Below are 12,110 nucleotides of genomic sequence, written 5' to 3'. Positions count from 1 at the left end.
CTATTTAATAACGTGGAGACCCGGGGGATATTCGTCTAAATCAGCTAATGTATGTACAAATCCGTTTTTATGTCTTAATTTAGCTAGTATGGGTTTTAATCTGGTATGTTTTGTAGTTCGGAAACTATGATGGATGTGAATAGGAAATTAGCCTGCTAATGAGCTTTAAAATATTTAGAAATGAATTGTGAAACCTCTGCCCTAAGCTTCTCTCCCACAGCGTCAACATGCGTGGATGCTTTTATTTTTTTGGGGGAGCTGGGGCAGACAGAGAAAATGCATGGACGGTGATTATTTTTATGAATAACGAGATGGAGGGGCGATGACAGAATTTGTGTATTTTCTCCTCTTGTCCTGACCCCTTGTTGAGTCAACGACTCCTTTTAATTATGGTCAAAGAAAATGAATGCTCGTGAAAGTGTTGTAATTGAGTACCATGACATTCGATATTAGCGATGCCGTACACTGTTCCCCAAAATATTCCAAATTGTGCAACTTCTGGATGGTTGTCAGCTGGATCATGAGATGACATCATCTACCGTGATGGCATCGATTCGCGAGGCAGTTACAGGGATAAAAATGGAGCGTCCACCTGTTCTTGTGAAATATCAGCTACTTCGCACCAGCTCCTGCGCGTGATCCACAGCTTGCCTTACCCTCCATGTGTGCTCTTAATTCATACTGACACTTGAAAAAAAATATTATGTATATCAAGCTATACACCCTTAATAAAATGTTCTGGTCCAAAGGCAGCTGTTGGTTTTTTTATTTATTTATTTATTTTTTATTTTTTTTTGGGACTCCTCCCAGGCTTCAGACAACCCCTTGACCTCGTGAAAATGAGGCCTTTTACACCGGATTGCCTCCGGGCGGGTGCATAAAAGCTGCCGAGTTCATAAAGTGACCAAATGAAAGCTCCCAGCCAAAGTGTTGTCCTGTTGATTCTGGGAGGGCAAACTTGGATCATCTCAGCGGTCCTCCAGGGAAATCTCAGCCACTTCTAGCTGGATAATCAGACGGATCTGTCTTCTCTCTGCCTGGTCAGTTTTACTTGCGGATTGTTTGGTTAATTTTCACACACCGGCTGCTTCTGTAGCTTATTGAGGGTTTAGGCCATCCATTTTTTTTTAAATAAGATGAGTCAGGAAATGAATCATTGTGGAGCTTGAACTTTAGAGACGCGACCAAGGACTGCCAAACACGGATTTAAGACTAAATTGACAGCTGATAACGCATTTAGGTGAACTGGCACAGCATTCCAGCAGAATGAGTCAATAAAACTGTTCGGTGATGCAAGGTCATTTTGCACAATTTGGAAATGCACATTATACGCTTTATTTTTTTTTTTAACACCTTCAGTGTGACTCAGTTGTCAACGCCATCATTCATCCACTGACTGATGTCGGGATCCGTTTTGAACCAACTGAAAGTACCAGTCAGCTGAGTTTGAGTCAGAGGACGAATGTAGCCTGTGTTACAGTATTTTACATTGCAGACCTTTAACTGCATGTGTTAGATCAAGATTTTTATCAAGGGTGGTTATATTTGCATGCAACTTTGTTAGTTAGCAGGATGATACCAACTACTCACTGTGGTTGCGACATGGTCCACTGAAAAACCTCTTGCATTTTGGCTCACTGTGACATTTGTCATGCAGTAATGCTTCAAATGCAAAAATTCAGCATTCTGCATCAGTATGTATAAATCGCATAATTCATCTGGCAGGCAGGCGTTAAACATGCCATGCGATGTCTTTCTTGCACCCAGCCCTGTGAGGTGTTGCTGCACAGATTGGTTCCTTCTATTCGGCTGGATGTGAAGGGCTTAGCGTGATGTTGCTGTCATGGAAATATTAAATAAGGTTTGGAGACGATATGAACCAGAGTTCCTCCGGGCGGCAGAAAACTTATTGAATTCTGCTGACTTGAACTGAAATGTTGACAAAAACTTGCTGTTATGGTGGTATGCGTCACCAGATAGGGTTTAGATTAGTTTTTTCCTTCCAATTTTGGAGCATGTGAGTGAGGAGGTTTAATTGAGCAGATGTAAATTATTCAAAATGTGCAGAGAAGATCAAATAATTGCATATTGTGGCTGAGTAGCAATTTGCAAAGTGTTGGGAACCAAACCTCCAACATTGGGCTTGTGGAACACATTTTCTCACAGGCACGCGTATAATCATGTTTTGGTTGCGTTGTCTTTGAGTAATTTGGTGAAATCTAATTGTAAGTGTGCCAGCTAATGGCAGCTCTGGGGCACACTATCAGTTTCACCATGAAAAAGAGCATGTTTGTGCCGTCCATCCGAGCAACAAAAAAAATTAAAATTACTAGCTATTGCCACCTCAAAGTATGTGTGACGTTATGGTGAAATGTATTATATAATCTATATATATATATATATATATATATATACGCACACAAATAATCTAGTGTATGAGTTGTCATTGGAATGTGATTAAAGTCAGCTGTAGCCATGCCCACATCTGCGCAGCCCTCCCTCTTTCAGTTCTGCCAGCCAGCGTTTTTTTATGAAATTACTAACATCAGGCCCAACAAATATGCCTACAAAATATACTTTAAAGACTATGCCATCGTTGAAAAATACATTTTCTCCAAAAATATACCGTATTTTCCAGGCCATAGGGCGCTCTTTAAAGTCCCTAATCTTCCCCAAAACAAACAAAGCGCCTTGTAAAGCGACGCGCCCATTATATGGACTAAGCATCACTCTCGACCATCAACCCTTTTACTCATTGGGCTGTTCGGAGTGCTAACGCAAGCACTGAGTTAGCGCCTTGTACTGCGCCGCGCCTAGTATATGCATTAAATCTGGTAATAGCACCCTCTACTGGTGTTGCGCCCTTTGATGCAGCGCGCCTTATGGCCGTAAAAATACGGTACCTATTGTTGAAATATGTAGGTGATTTGTAGGTGGGTTTTCTTTCAGTGTGTCCCTAATGCTCCTTCATATGAACCTTACATAAACAAGAACTTGGAAGGGTATGCGCCCCACACCAAGTCTAAACTCATCCCGGTGTCCAAGTAACAAGTGATGGAGTCCTGTCTAAAAGTGAGAGCATGCCGAGAATTCCGACAGCGTGACAGTTGACAAATAAAATGTGTAGGAGGAGTTTGGGGTTTCAAGCTGCAGCAATGGAGGGTGAGTCACTTGACTGGGGTTGCATCGTTAAGGAGGGGGAAATTTCTCCTTGAAGTGACAGAAGTTGCACTGAGTACAAAAGTGTAGGAGCTGTTTTTTTTTTAGGGCAGACAACAAACAGACTGGTGCAAGTCGAAACACGGAGAAACTTATTAAGGAGATAAAACATGGGCGTGTACAATCAACAAGGGTAAGGGTTTCTACTTTGTGCACTTTTGTCATTGGCTTCCATCATGTCAGTCGAAGAAAAATCAATTCTCACTTTCTTTGCAAGTTTCAATGCAGTATCTGTTTTTAATTTGACTTTTCTGTCAAATTTAAAACGGATACTGCAGCACCTAATCTTTTTCTTTTTTTAATCTAAAGTTAAAAAAAAATAAAATAAAAAAATAAAAAACATGTTAATTTTTTTTCACTCGACTGCGACAAATCGCGGAGTTAATTGTTTGGTAAAACATTGTCGCTTGCTTCACACTGAAAAAGTAATTTGATTTTTTTATCTTCTGGAATGATCATTTTGAGCTTCCTTTAACAATTAGATATTCAAGCCAAGTCCCTCAATACTCGCCGGGATAACATTAAGTACGTATACACAATCTGATGAGATCCAGTGCATGAGTTATATTATGAATTCATTCTTTAATTATAATGAAATGAGGCGGGCGGGGTTGGGCAATTTGAGTGAACTCAACAGTTCAAGGCAACAAACTCCAATAACTATTCACGTAGTGCAATTCAACTAAATATTTCAAATGTTGCGAATGTGAAAATCAAGAGTTAATAGAACTAATTAACATAATTTAGTAAAAACAAACAACTTGCTTTGTTGCGCTAATATTGTTGCTATAAATGTTAATAATTTATATTTTGAAGCTGTATAACTTAAAGGATGTTTACAATGTCCTCAGTTTTGTCGTTTCCACTTTGTTGGCCTTCAATAAAGTGAGTTTACTGTAGTTTGCTTAAGCCTTGAGTCGGCTTTGCGTCGAAGTAGTCCTCATGGTTGTGGCTTCAGGTCACGTCGTTATGTCATTTTTATCGTTATTTTCTCTTTGCAGTGCATCCTTTGAGGAGACAGAAAATCAGAACATGGTCATCAAGGACGGAAAAGGCGGCGCCGCAGCCCACCGCCGTATGTCGACACGGCAAAGCAGACTTCCTCCCAAAGACGTTGTCACTGACGTGATGTTTATGGGTCAGTGTCTGCTCGGGTAATGGGACATTTTATGAAGGAGAAGATTAAATCCAGATTGAACAGCCACAGACGTATGGGAGAAAGTTCAGTAGGTGTTAACGTCGCCATGATGGCGCCAGCTGGTTCGTCTCTACCGAGGGAGACACTCTGCTTCATATCGGCGACACATTCTGTCAGACTACTCCATCAAAAAGATGAATATAAACAAAAGTTATTGTTTCTGGGAACATGGAGGTTTCTACCGTGCTTAGCCTGCTGTTAGCTTTCTTAATAACAATGATTTTTGTTGAGATCACGGTGGCATTAAAACTGGCAGAATTACTCAAGTAGAAGTATAAATATTTGTGTTGAATGTTGAAAAAGTACTGATTCTACTGCAATAAAAGTAGTAGTTTAATATCAAGAGATAGCTTGCACCAGGACTCACAGCTAATGACAACAATATTTGCTGAATTAGCTAATTGATAAAAAAAAAATTTAATGTAAAAATATGTCACAATCAGTTGTATTTTTAATGGGCAAGAATTGTTTTTAGATCTAACAAAAAAGAAAGGTGACAAGATTTTTTTAATCTTTAAAAAAAAACATTTATAATTAATTTCTAGGTTCGGATTAAAAATACAAAATGAAAAAAAAAACATTTCATTTCCATGTTTGTATTTTGTTTTTGTTGTTTGTGTGACTCGAATTAGGCCATTATTAAAAAAAAATATATATATATATAAAATATATATATATATATATATATATATATCAAATTATAAAACATAAGCTTACTAGCTGCCACAATGAAACATGTGTAATCACCTTCATGCATCTGACACGCCAGATTACTCTTCTATTTTAGGTAGTCTGTCTTCCACAATATTCAAGAAACATGCAGGTTAGATTGATTTGATGTGATTAAGGTTATACCCTACCTTAAGCTCCAACTGTACAATATGAAAGATGCATCCAATACACTACACCAGTGGTTCTCAACCTTTTTTCAGTCATGTACCTCCTGTGAAATATTTTTTCAGCCAAGTACCTTTTAACCAGTGCAAAACATATTGGGTAAAATTAAAAAAATAAAATAAAAGACTTGATGAATGTCATCAATGTCTGATTTATTAAACTTCAAAACCTTTCAAAATCCATTTGTATTTGTCCACCAAAGAATCAACATGTTTGTTTGTTTTAAAATTAAATATAAATTTTAAAATCTGGCGTACCCCCTGGATTTCCTTCAAATACCCCCAGGGGTACACGTACCCCTATTTGAGAACCACTGCACGACACTTCACTTCCATTAATGACTATGGAACGCCACTAGGTGTCAGTATCCCTGTTCTTCATCCCTGAACGGTTGAGCACTTTTAATTGTATTTTATTTGATTTACAGTGGTTGACTTCTGTTGCAGTTGAAATATTACTTATAAAATTGACGGCACAGGATTATTTATAATGGTAACATATTAATTAATTCATTTCACATTACTATCTGGGGGAAAAAAAACATGAAATTAGAACAACTCAGAAGTCAACCAAGATCACAAAGTACATTGTGTTTGACTTTGAAACCTCAGCTGTATACGCTTACAAAACTTTCTTCTGCTCATTCAACCAAATTTGTTTTGCAACATTAACATTGTATTTAGTGGGACAAGCTAGGAAGGCGTAGCTTTAACGAGAAATGTAATAGAGTGTTTGCTGTTTTGCTTTCACAGTGGGCGGATGGACCAAGGACGACCACTCCTGTCCCGTCGAGCAGTTCTGTCCCGAGTATAATGAATGGAAGACAGCAGCTCGCATGGTCAAGCAGCGGGGTGACGTGGCCGTGGGCACTCTGGATGACAAGATATACACAGTGGGTGGGGAAGACAACATCCGATGTTACAATAATGTGGAGAGGTGAGCTCCTTTGTGTTGGGTGATATCCTGTTTACAATTATCAGTCCATTAATTGTTAGATTTTTATATAGTAATGTTTCACTTTGCATAATAATGCTGCATATGTTTTTGTTTAGACCATAAACTAGTTCAACAGTGCCACAGTTGGTTGCGACTGTCTATTGCCAGATTTTGCTAATAGTTTATTATGCTCATCCCAAATGTTGACAGTTAATGCTTTGCTTTTAAGTGAGGCCAGTTCCCATGTTGCACAAGCAAGCTGGGAATACGATTAAATTTAGCAATAATTAGAAAGCTTTTAAGGTCATTTTGGAGCAATCCACTCCCTTCATATGAATGAGTTGTTGTGCAGTATATTCACCATTATCAGAATCTGCACCAAAGTGTAAAGGTTCTTGCTTGACACATTTATTTTTACATTTCTTCACAAAGTTTTGTTGTTACGGGTTAAGTAATGTTGGCGTAAATCCTCCCATTTCATATATGCTTTATTTGCTGAGAATTCTGAGAAAATTAGCTCAATGGTGCTGCCTGATCAATAATATCGAAACTGCTTCGGACACAACGAACATGGCTGTGTCATGGCTTTCAGTGTGACAGAACTGTAACTACCCCTCCATTCCAGATATATGTTGCTAGACATGTCTGTGAACAGCAGAGGCCAGCATTCAGGCCAAATTTATTTGTATCTGTGCGGACAACACGAGTCACTCGGTACATTTTCACAAGGACACACGAATATGTACGCTATATCCTCGACTCCAACACTATCAGCTAACTTGATGCAGTTGGCTTCCCTCCAGTTCCCACAAAGAACCACTTCTTGATAAAATGAGCTTTAATGATGAGCCAGAGTCTCCAGCCTGCTATCGTCACAGTTACCTGAGTGTAGGCATTCCCTGAAGGCTGGTTGGAGTGCTGTTGGGGGATTGCGTGCGTCCCTTTCAACCAAACATCAATTTAATAGAAGTGTAATGAGGAAGATGCTCAAGCGTGCAACATTTTCTGACGCTGATGCCAGCTAACAGTTGGGCAAAAAAAAATAAATAAATAACAGATGACTTTCCAGTCAGTCTCGGGTGATGGTAAATAAGGCATTTAATTGGATCCCATGTCACATGCCAGCAACACAAAAATGTTCCTTTTCCCCTTTCTTGGCTCGGTACTGGATATGGAGATTTTTCCATTGGCAAAACCGGTACTACAAGGTACTATTTCTCCTACTATGTGAGCTAAGAATGCCAAACTGATACTATATACAAACAAATACGACTGTTGGCCGCTCGCTGCTCACACGGATTTGTCACTGATTCATCATTGGGACATTTGACTACACATATGGTTCGTGTTGTAATGTAACATAGTGCCAAAACTTGATGGTACACAAAGGGGAAGTTGACTCCCAAAATGAATCTTTGCAATATGTTCTCTGTGCCCCCACTCGTCTAAACATAAAATTCAGATTCATATTGCGTTGTGGAGTAAAAATTAAGCAGCAAAATCCAAACCTGTTTTTAGCCATTCCATTAATTCATATTGCATAAATGCAATATTAATCAGAATACCTTGTTTTGACTAGCCTATGGAGCAGGGGTGGGCAAATCTTTTGATTGGCGGGCCACAATGGGTTCTTAAATTTGACAGAGGGGCTGGAGCAGGAGCAAATGGATGGAGTGTTTTGGTAACCTCACCTCATCGGAGAAAAAAAATACATTTAATTTGAATGAAAGTCAACAAAAGCATTAAAACAATATATATTTTTTTAAAAACCTCAGTATTTACAAAATAAAACGTTACCAAGGTTTATTCATTTAATTTTTTTCAAGTTCTGCGGGCCGGATTAAAACGTTGAACGGGCCACATGTGGCCCCTGGGCCGTAGTTTGCCCACACCTGCGAAACCATATATTATTGGAAAGAACCCTTTCTGACTTGACTTCCCCTTTAAGTAAAATGTTCATGTATATGCACTTTACTCATTTATTTTCATGGCAGCTTTTGCTTTTATGCCACTATATTTCCCATATGAAATGTTTCATTTCACTCCAATACCTTTCCCCCTAGATTCTGATTGTATATTTAGTACAGACCATTCCGTTGCAAAGTTAATGTGTACTGTGACTGAATGTTTTATATTCCGTTTGGACACCATTTCCATAATGTCTATTTGACTTGCTTTGTTCGTCATTCAAACAGCCGAGTGTGCGTGACGAGCATCAGCCCTTTCTTTTATTGCATCCGATTGCGCCAAGCATTCTGCTTAGCAACAGGTGTCTGCACAATTATGCGATATCGCCAGGAAAAAAAAAAAGAATGATCAATTATCAGTTGAGACCATGAATACTGCACATACTCTATCTGTTACTTACGACATTATCGTTGGAAAACTAATTGGAACTAAGCTGCTTAAATTTCCTCTAACCCACACTCCCCTGACCACCCACCCTTGCAGGTACGACCCAGACACAGACAGCTGGAGTGCGGATGTAGCACCCTTGAGCAGCCCCCGCAGTGGAGTGTGCGTGGTGGCCATGGACGGATACTTGTATGCTATTGGAGGACACGATGGTATTGCAGCCATAAATACCGTGGAGAGGTACTGCGGCAGGATTTCTACAGGCTACTAAAGATCAATACATTATTAAAGACTGTGCTGAATGATACCGAAACACTGCCTTCTATGCTATGGGTGCAGTTGTTGTCAGAATGTTCTTTCTGACGTTCCTCAAATGCATCTTACGTAACAGAGTTGAAGACAATAAAAAAAAACAACAAATGCTCACTGTCTGATGATGACTAACAAAGTAGGTGTTTGAATAGGTGTTGTTATTCTTTTGTCTGTTTGCTGCAGGTACGATCCAAAGATGAATGTATGGAGCAAGCAGGTGCCCATGCTGACAAGACGCGCCAGAGCTGTGGCTGCCGTGCTGGGTGATCAGTTGTATGTGATTGGAGGCAATGATGGAATCCTGACTCTCAATTCAGGTATTTTCAATGTTTGTTGTATGGGCTCACAACATAAGGCCATGTTTTGAGTCAATGCATTGAAAGTGGCAATGTAATAGAATCTATCGTAAAATATTAGCCTTAAAAATCATTGGGACGCTTGTAATGAGCAAAATGTGATGAATCAAAACATTTAATGTTCATAATACACATTTGGCCATGATGCCAAGCGCAAAAAAAATGGGTTTTCACTGACTTGGCTTCTTGGCTTTTCTTAATTAACCAATGCAACGTTGGTGTCAGTATCTATTTATTCGTATCATAAAAGTAGATGGCACTTCACGGCATTAGAGGGAGGGAGCCCTGCAGCGAAAAAAAACAAACAATGCAAAAAAACAAAAAATATTCATCTTTGTTCTTTTTTTCCTCCAGCAAAGTGAAATGCCCCTGAAGTTCGACGATTTGTAATTTGACCAACTTGAATGTGTCTCAAGCCGCATAAAGCGTTCAAAACACCATTATGCACAATATTACTTGAGACACTAAATAGAATTGTGGTGGCTAAGGAGGTTAATAATACTTAAAACATTAGTTATTTAAGTTTTAATGATGGAGGCTGCTTGACCCTTGCTGTTATTTCCTCTGGGAAAATGTCTTCATACTAAAACAAATATACTCCTGGAACATATTATGTTTAACGTCACAGTTTCCACTCTACTTGAGCAGTGCCACATAGTGAAGGAGTGATCAGCTTCACATTTGTGAGGTCCTGAGTTTAAATCTCAGAACTTGCCATCCCACTAATAACTTTGCATGTTCTCAACGTGCTTGCTTGGGTACTTCTGTTTCCTCTCATATTCCAAAAACATGAGTTATGTGAATTGAAGACCCTAAATTGCCCCGGTATCAATGGTTGTTTGTCTATGTATCATCAAATGGGATAGGCTCTATCTCACCCGCAACCCTGATGATGATAAGCGCTATAGAAAATGGATGTGTTGTGACTGTAGTCCTTCACTATTTTATTTTTACTGTGGCTATTTTCACAGACCAAAAAACTGAACCTTAATTAATTTACATTTTTTTGTTTGTGCGTGTTTTCACAGTAAATTTCAAAACAAGTTCTGTTCTTTATTATACGGATGGAAATTAAAACTTTATTTAGACGATTCATCGATTCCTCAAAAAATGACAGATTATTTGATCATTCAAATAATCGTTCGTTGCAGCCCTAAAAAAAATAATGCTCTTGTTTCTGACTTTTTCTGACCCGACCGCCATTTTCTCATAGGAGGGGCAAACACAGACTTTGTTAGATGAGCAACAAAACCCCAAAACATGAACTATGACTTTCATTGTGTAATTTATTACTTTAAGTCTGCTTACTTTGACGTTGTGTGGACATGACCACACGCTCACACACACTCTCTCTCATACACACGCACACAAATCCAGGCTGACCTTACAAAAGATAAACAACAGTTATGCTGTGCTGCCACCCATTTTTACTATTTCCGTCTGTGAGAAGGACGTGCTCGTGATATTCCCACAACCTATTTTGGTTAAGTTCAAGGTCTACGTTCTTCATTTACTGTAAGTATTCTACAATAACTTGGGCTCATTTAAAAATACACATCACTGGGCTAATAGGGACTCTTTTTGTACACTAACTGCGCAACCGTATTAGAGTTGCAGCATGCATGTACAACAGTATACTTGCGAATGAAGCCTTCCACTAACGGCTAAATGTCCCACAGTGGAAAAATACAACCCTGAAGACGGTACGTGGTCCGTATGTGCCCACATGTCCACCCCCAGAGAGAAAGCGGGATGCGCCGTGTACCTGGGACACATCTACGTGGCCGGGGGCAGGGACGACCTCGGCTTGAGTCTGTGCTCAGCGGAGCGCCTCGACCCGGACACCACGAGGTGGACGCCTGTCAAGCGCATGAGAAGCAAGAGAGACAATGTGAGTAGTTGTCCGTGAGAGTTGAGGCCAGGCCCTCTGAAATGGTAACGGGAACATTTTCTTTCAAAGGAGACACTGTGAATGAAGCTTTATAAATGTGTTGCAGGTTTCTCTTGTGGTGTTCAACCGTGCTTTGCTGGCCGCGGGAGGCACTGATGGAGTCTCCGATTTGAAAACAATAGAGGTTTACAATAGTGAAAGCAACACATGGAGGTAAGAAGAGAATAAGTGTGCAGTCCTCTCAGTTTAATTTCAGAGCTGTCGGAAGTTGTGTCTTATAATTATCAATCTTGCACACTCCTTGCATTCTGTGTGGCCTAAATGTTGTCGATCAGATGCTTTGCTTCATTTGTCTAATGAGTTTTTCATTGCTTTATACTTTCTGTGGGGGGGGAGTATTATAAAAAAAAAACATTGGAAATGAAGAGAGTGGATTCTCTCACATGAATAAACAAAAACGAGAACATGAGGGGTTATAAAACAAAATCTAATGAAAAAGCAGGCAGCTGGAAATTTTAATGATTAAGCAAAACCAAATGGAAACCCCAAGAATTAATATTAAAAATAGATGTTTTCTTTTTTTTTTTTTCCTCAAGTTCCGACTTAAATGAGACAATACACAGAGAGAGTTTTTCCTGTGCCAGTGTTTTTTATTATTTTGATTGTAGATTTCATAATGTACCTTGGTGTCAAATTGTACTGCATCATTTTAAGATTTCTAATACTTTGGCCCGAGAACAGCAGAAACATGTCAATCAAAACTGACTTTTGTCAAATGTGATTGCATTGGAGCTCATGAATTTCTAATGATGTCATTTGCATGAGCAGTGAATCTTTTGTGATTTAACAACAAAACAACATTCACTTTTGTCATTTACATTCAGATACGCCGAGGCTGGAAATGCATAAAATTGTAAATAGTGACAGGCAGTGAAGCAACAAATAT

General features: G+C 39.2%; 1 protein-coding gene across 1 annotated transcript in view; it reads left to right on the top strand.

The window, feature by feature from the left end:
* The window catches only part of LOC148344093 (uncharacterized), a 33,868-nt gene that overhangs the window by 20,289 nt on the left and 1,469 nt on the right, over nt 1-12,110 (top strand). The window contains exons 2-7 of the mRNA XM_088305765.1: nt 4,221-4,357; nt 6,067-6,250; nt 8,702-8,845; nt 9,101-9,234; nt 10,953-11,164; nt 11,271-11,377. Coding sequence (XP_088161891.1) covers nt 4,252-4,357; nt 6,067-6,250; nt 8,702-8,845; nt 9,101-9,234; nt 10,953-11,164; nt 11,271-11,377 — 887 coding nt within the window. The 5' untranslated portion in view covers nt 4,221-4,251. The remainder of the gene's footprint in view (nt 1-4,220; nt 4,358-6,066; nt 6,251-8,701; nt 8,846-9,100; nt 9,235-10,952; nt 11,165-11,270; nt 11,378-12,110) is intronic.

This window comes from Idiotropiscis lumnitzeri, chromosome 1 (genome assembly GCF_059441095.1).
Source record: "Idiotropiscis lumnitzeri isolate Australia: NSW breed Sydney's pygmy pipehorse chromosome 1, RoL_Ilum_1.0, whole genome shotgun sequence".
NCBI lineage: Eukaryota > Metazoa > Chordata > Actinopteri > Syngnathiformes > Syngnathidae > Idiotropiscis > Idiotropiscis lumnitzeri.
The sequence above is the reverse complement of the archived record's forward strand: the minus strand, read 5'-3'. Positions and strand labels throughout refer to the sequence as shown.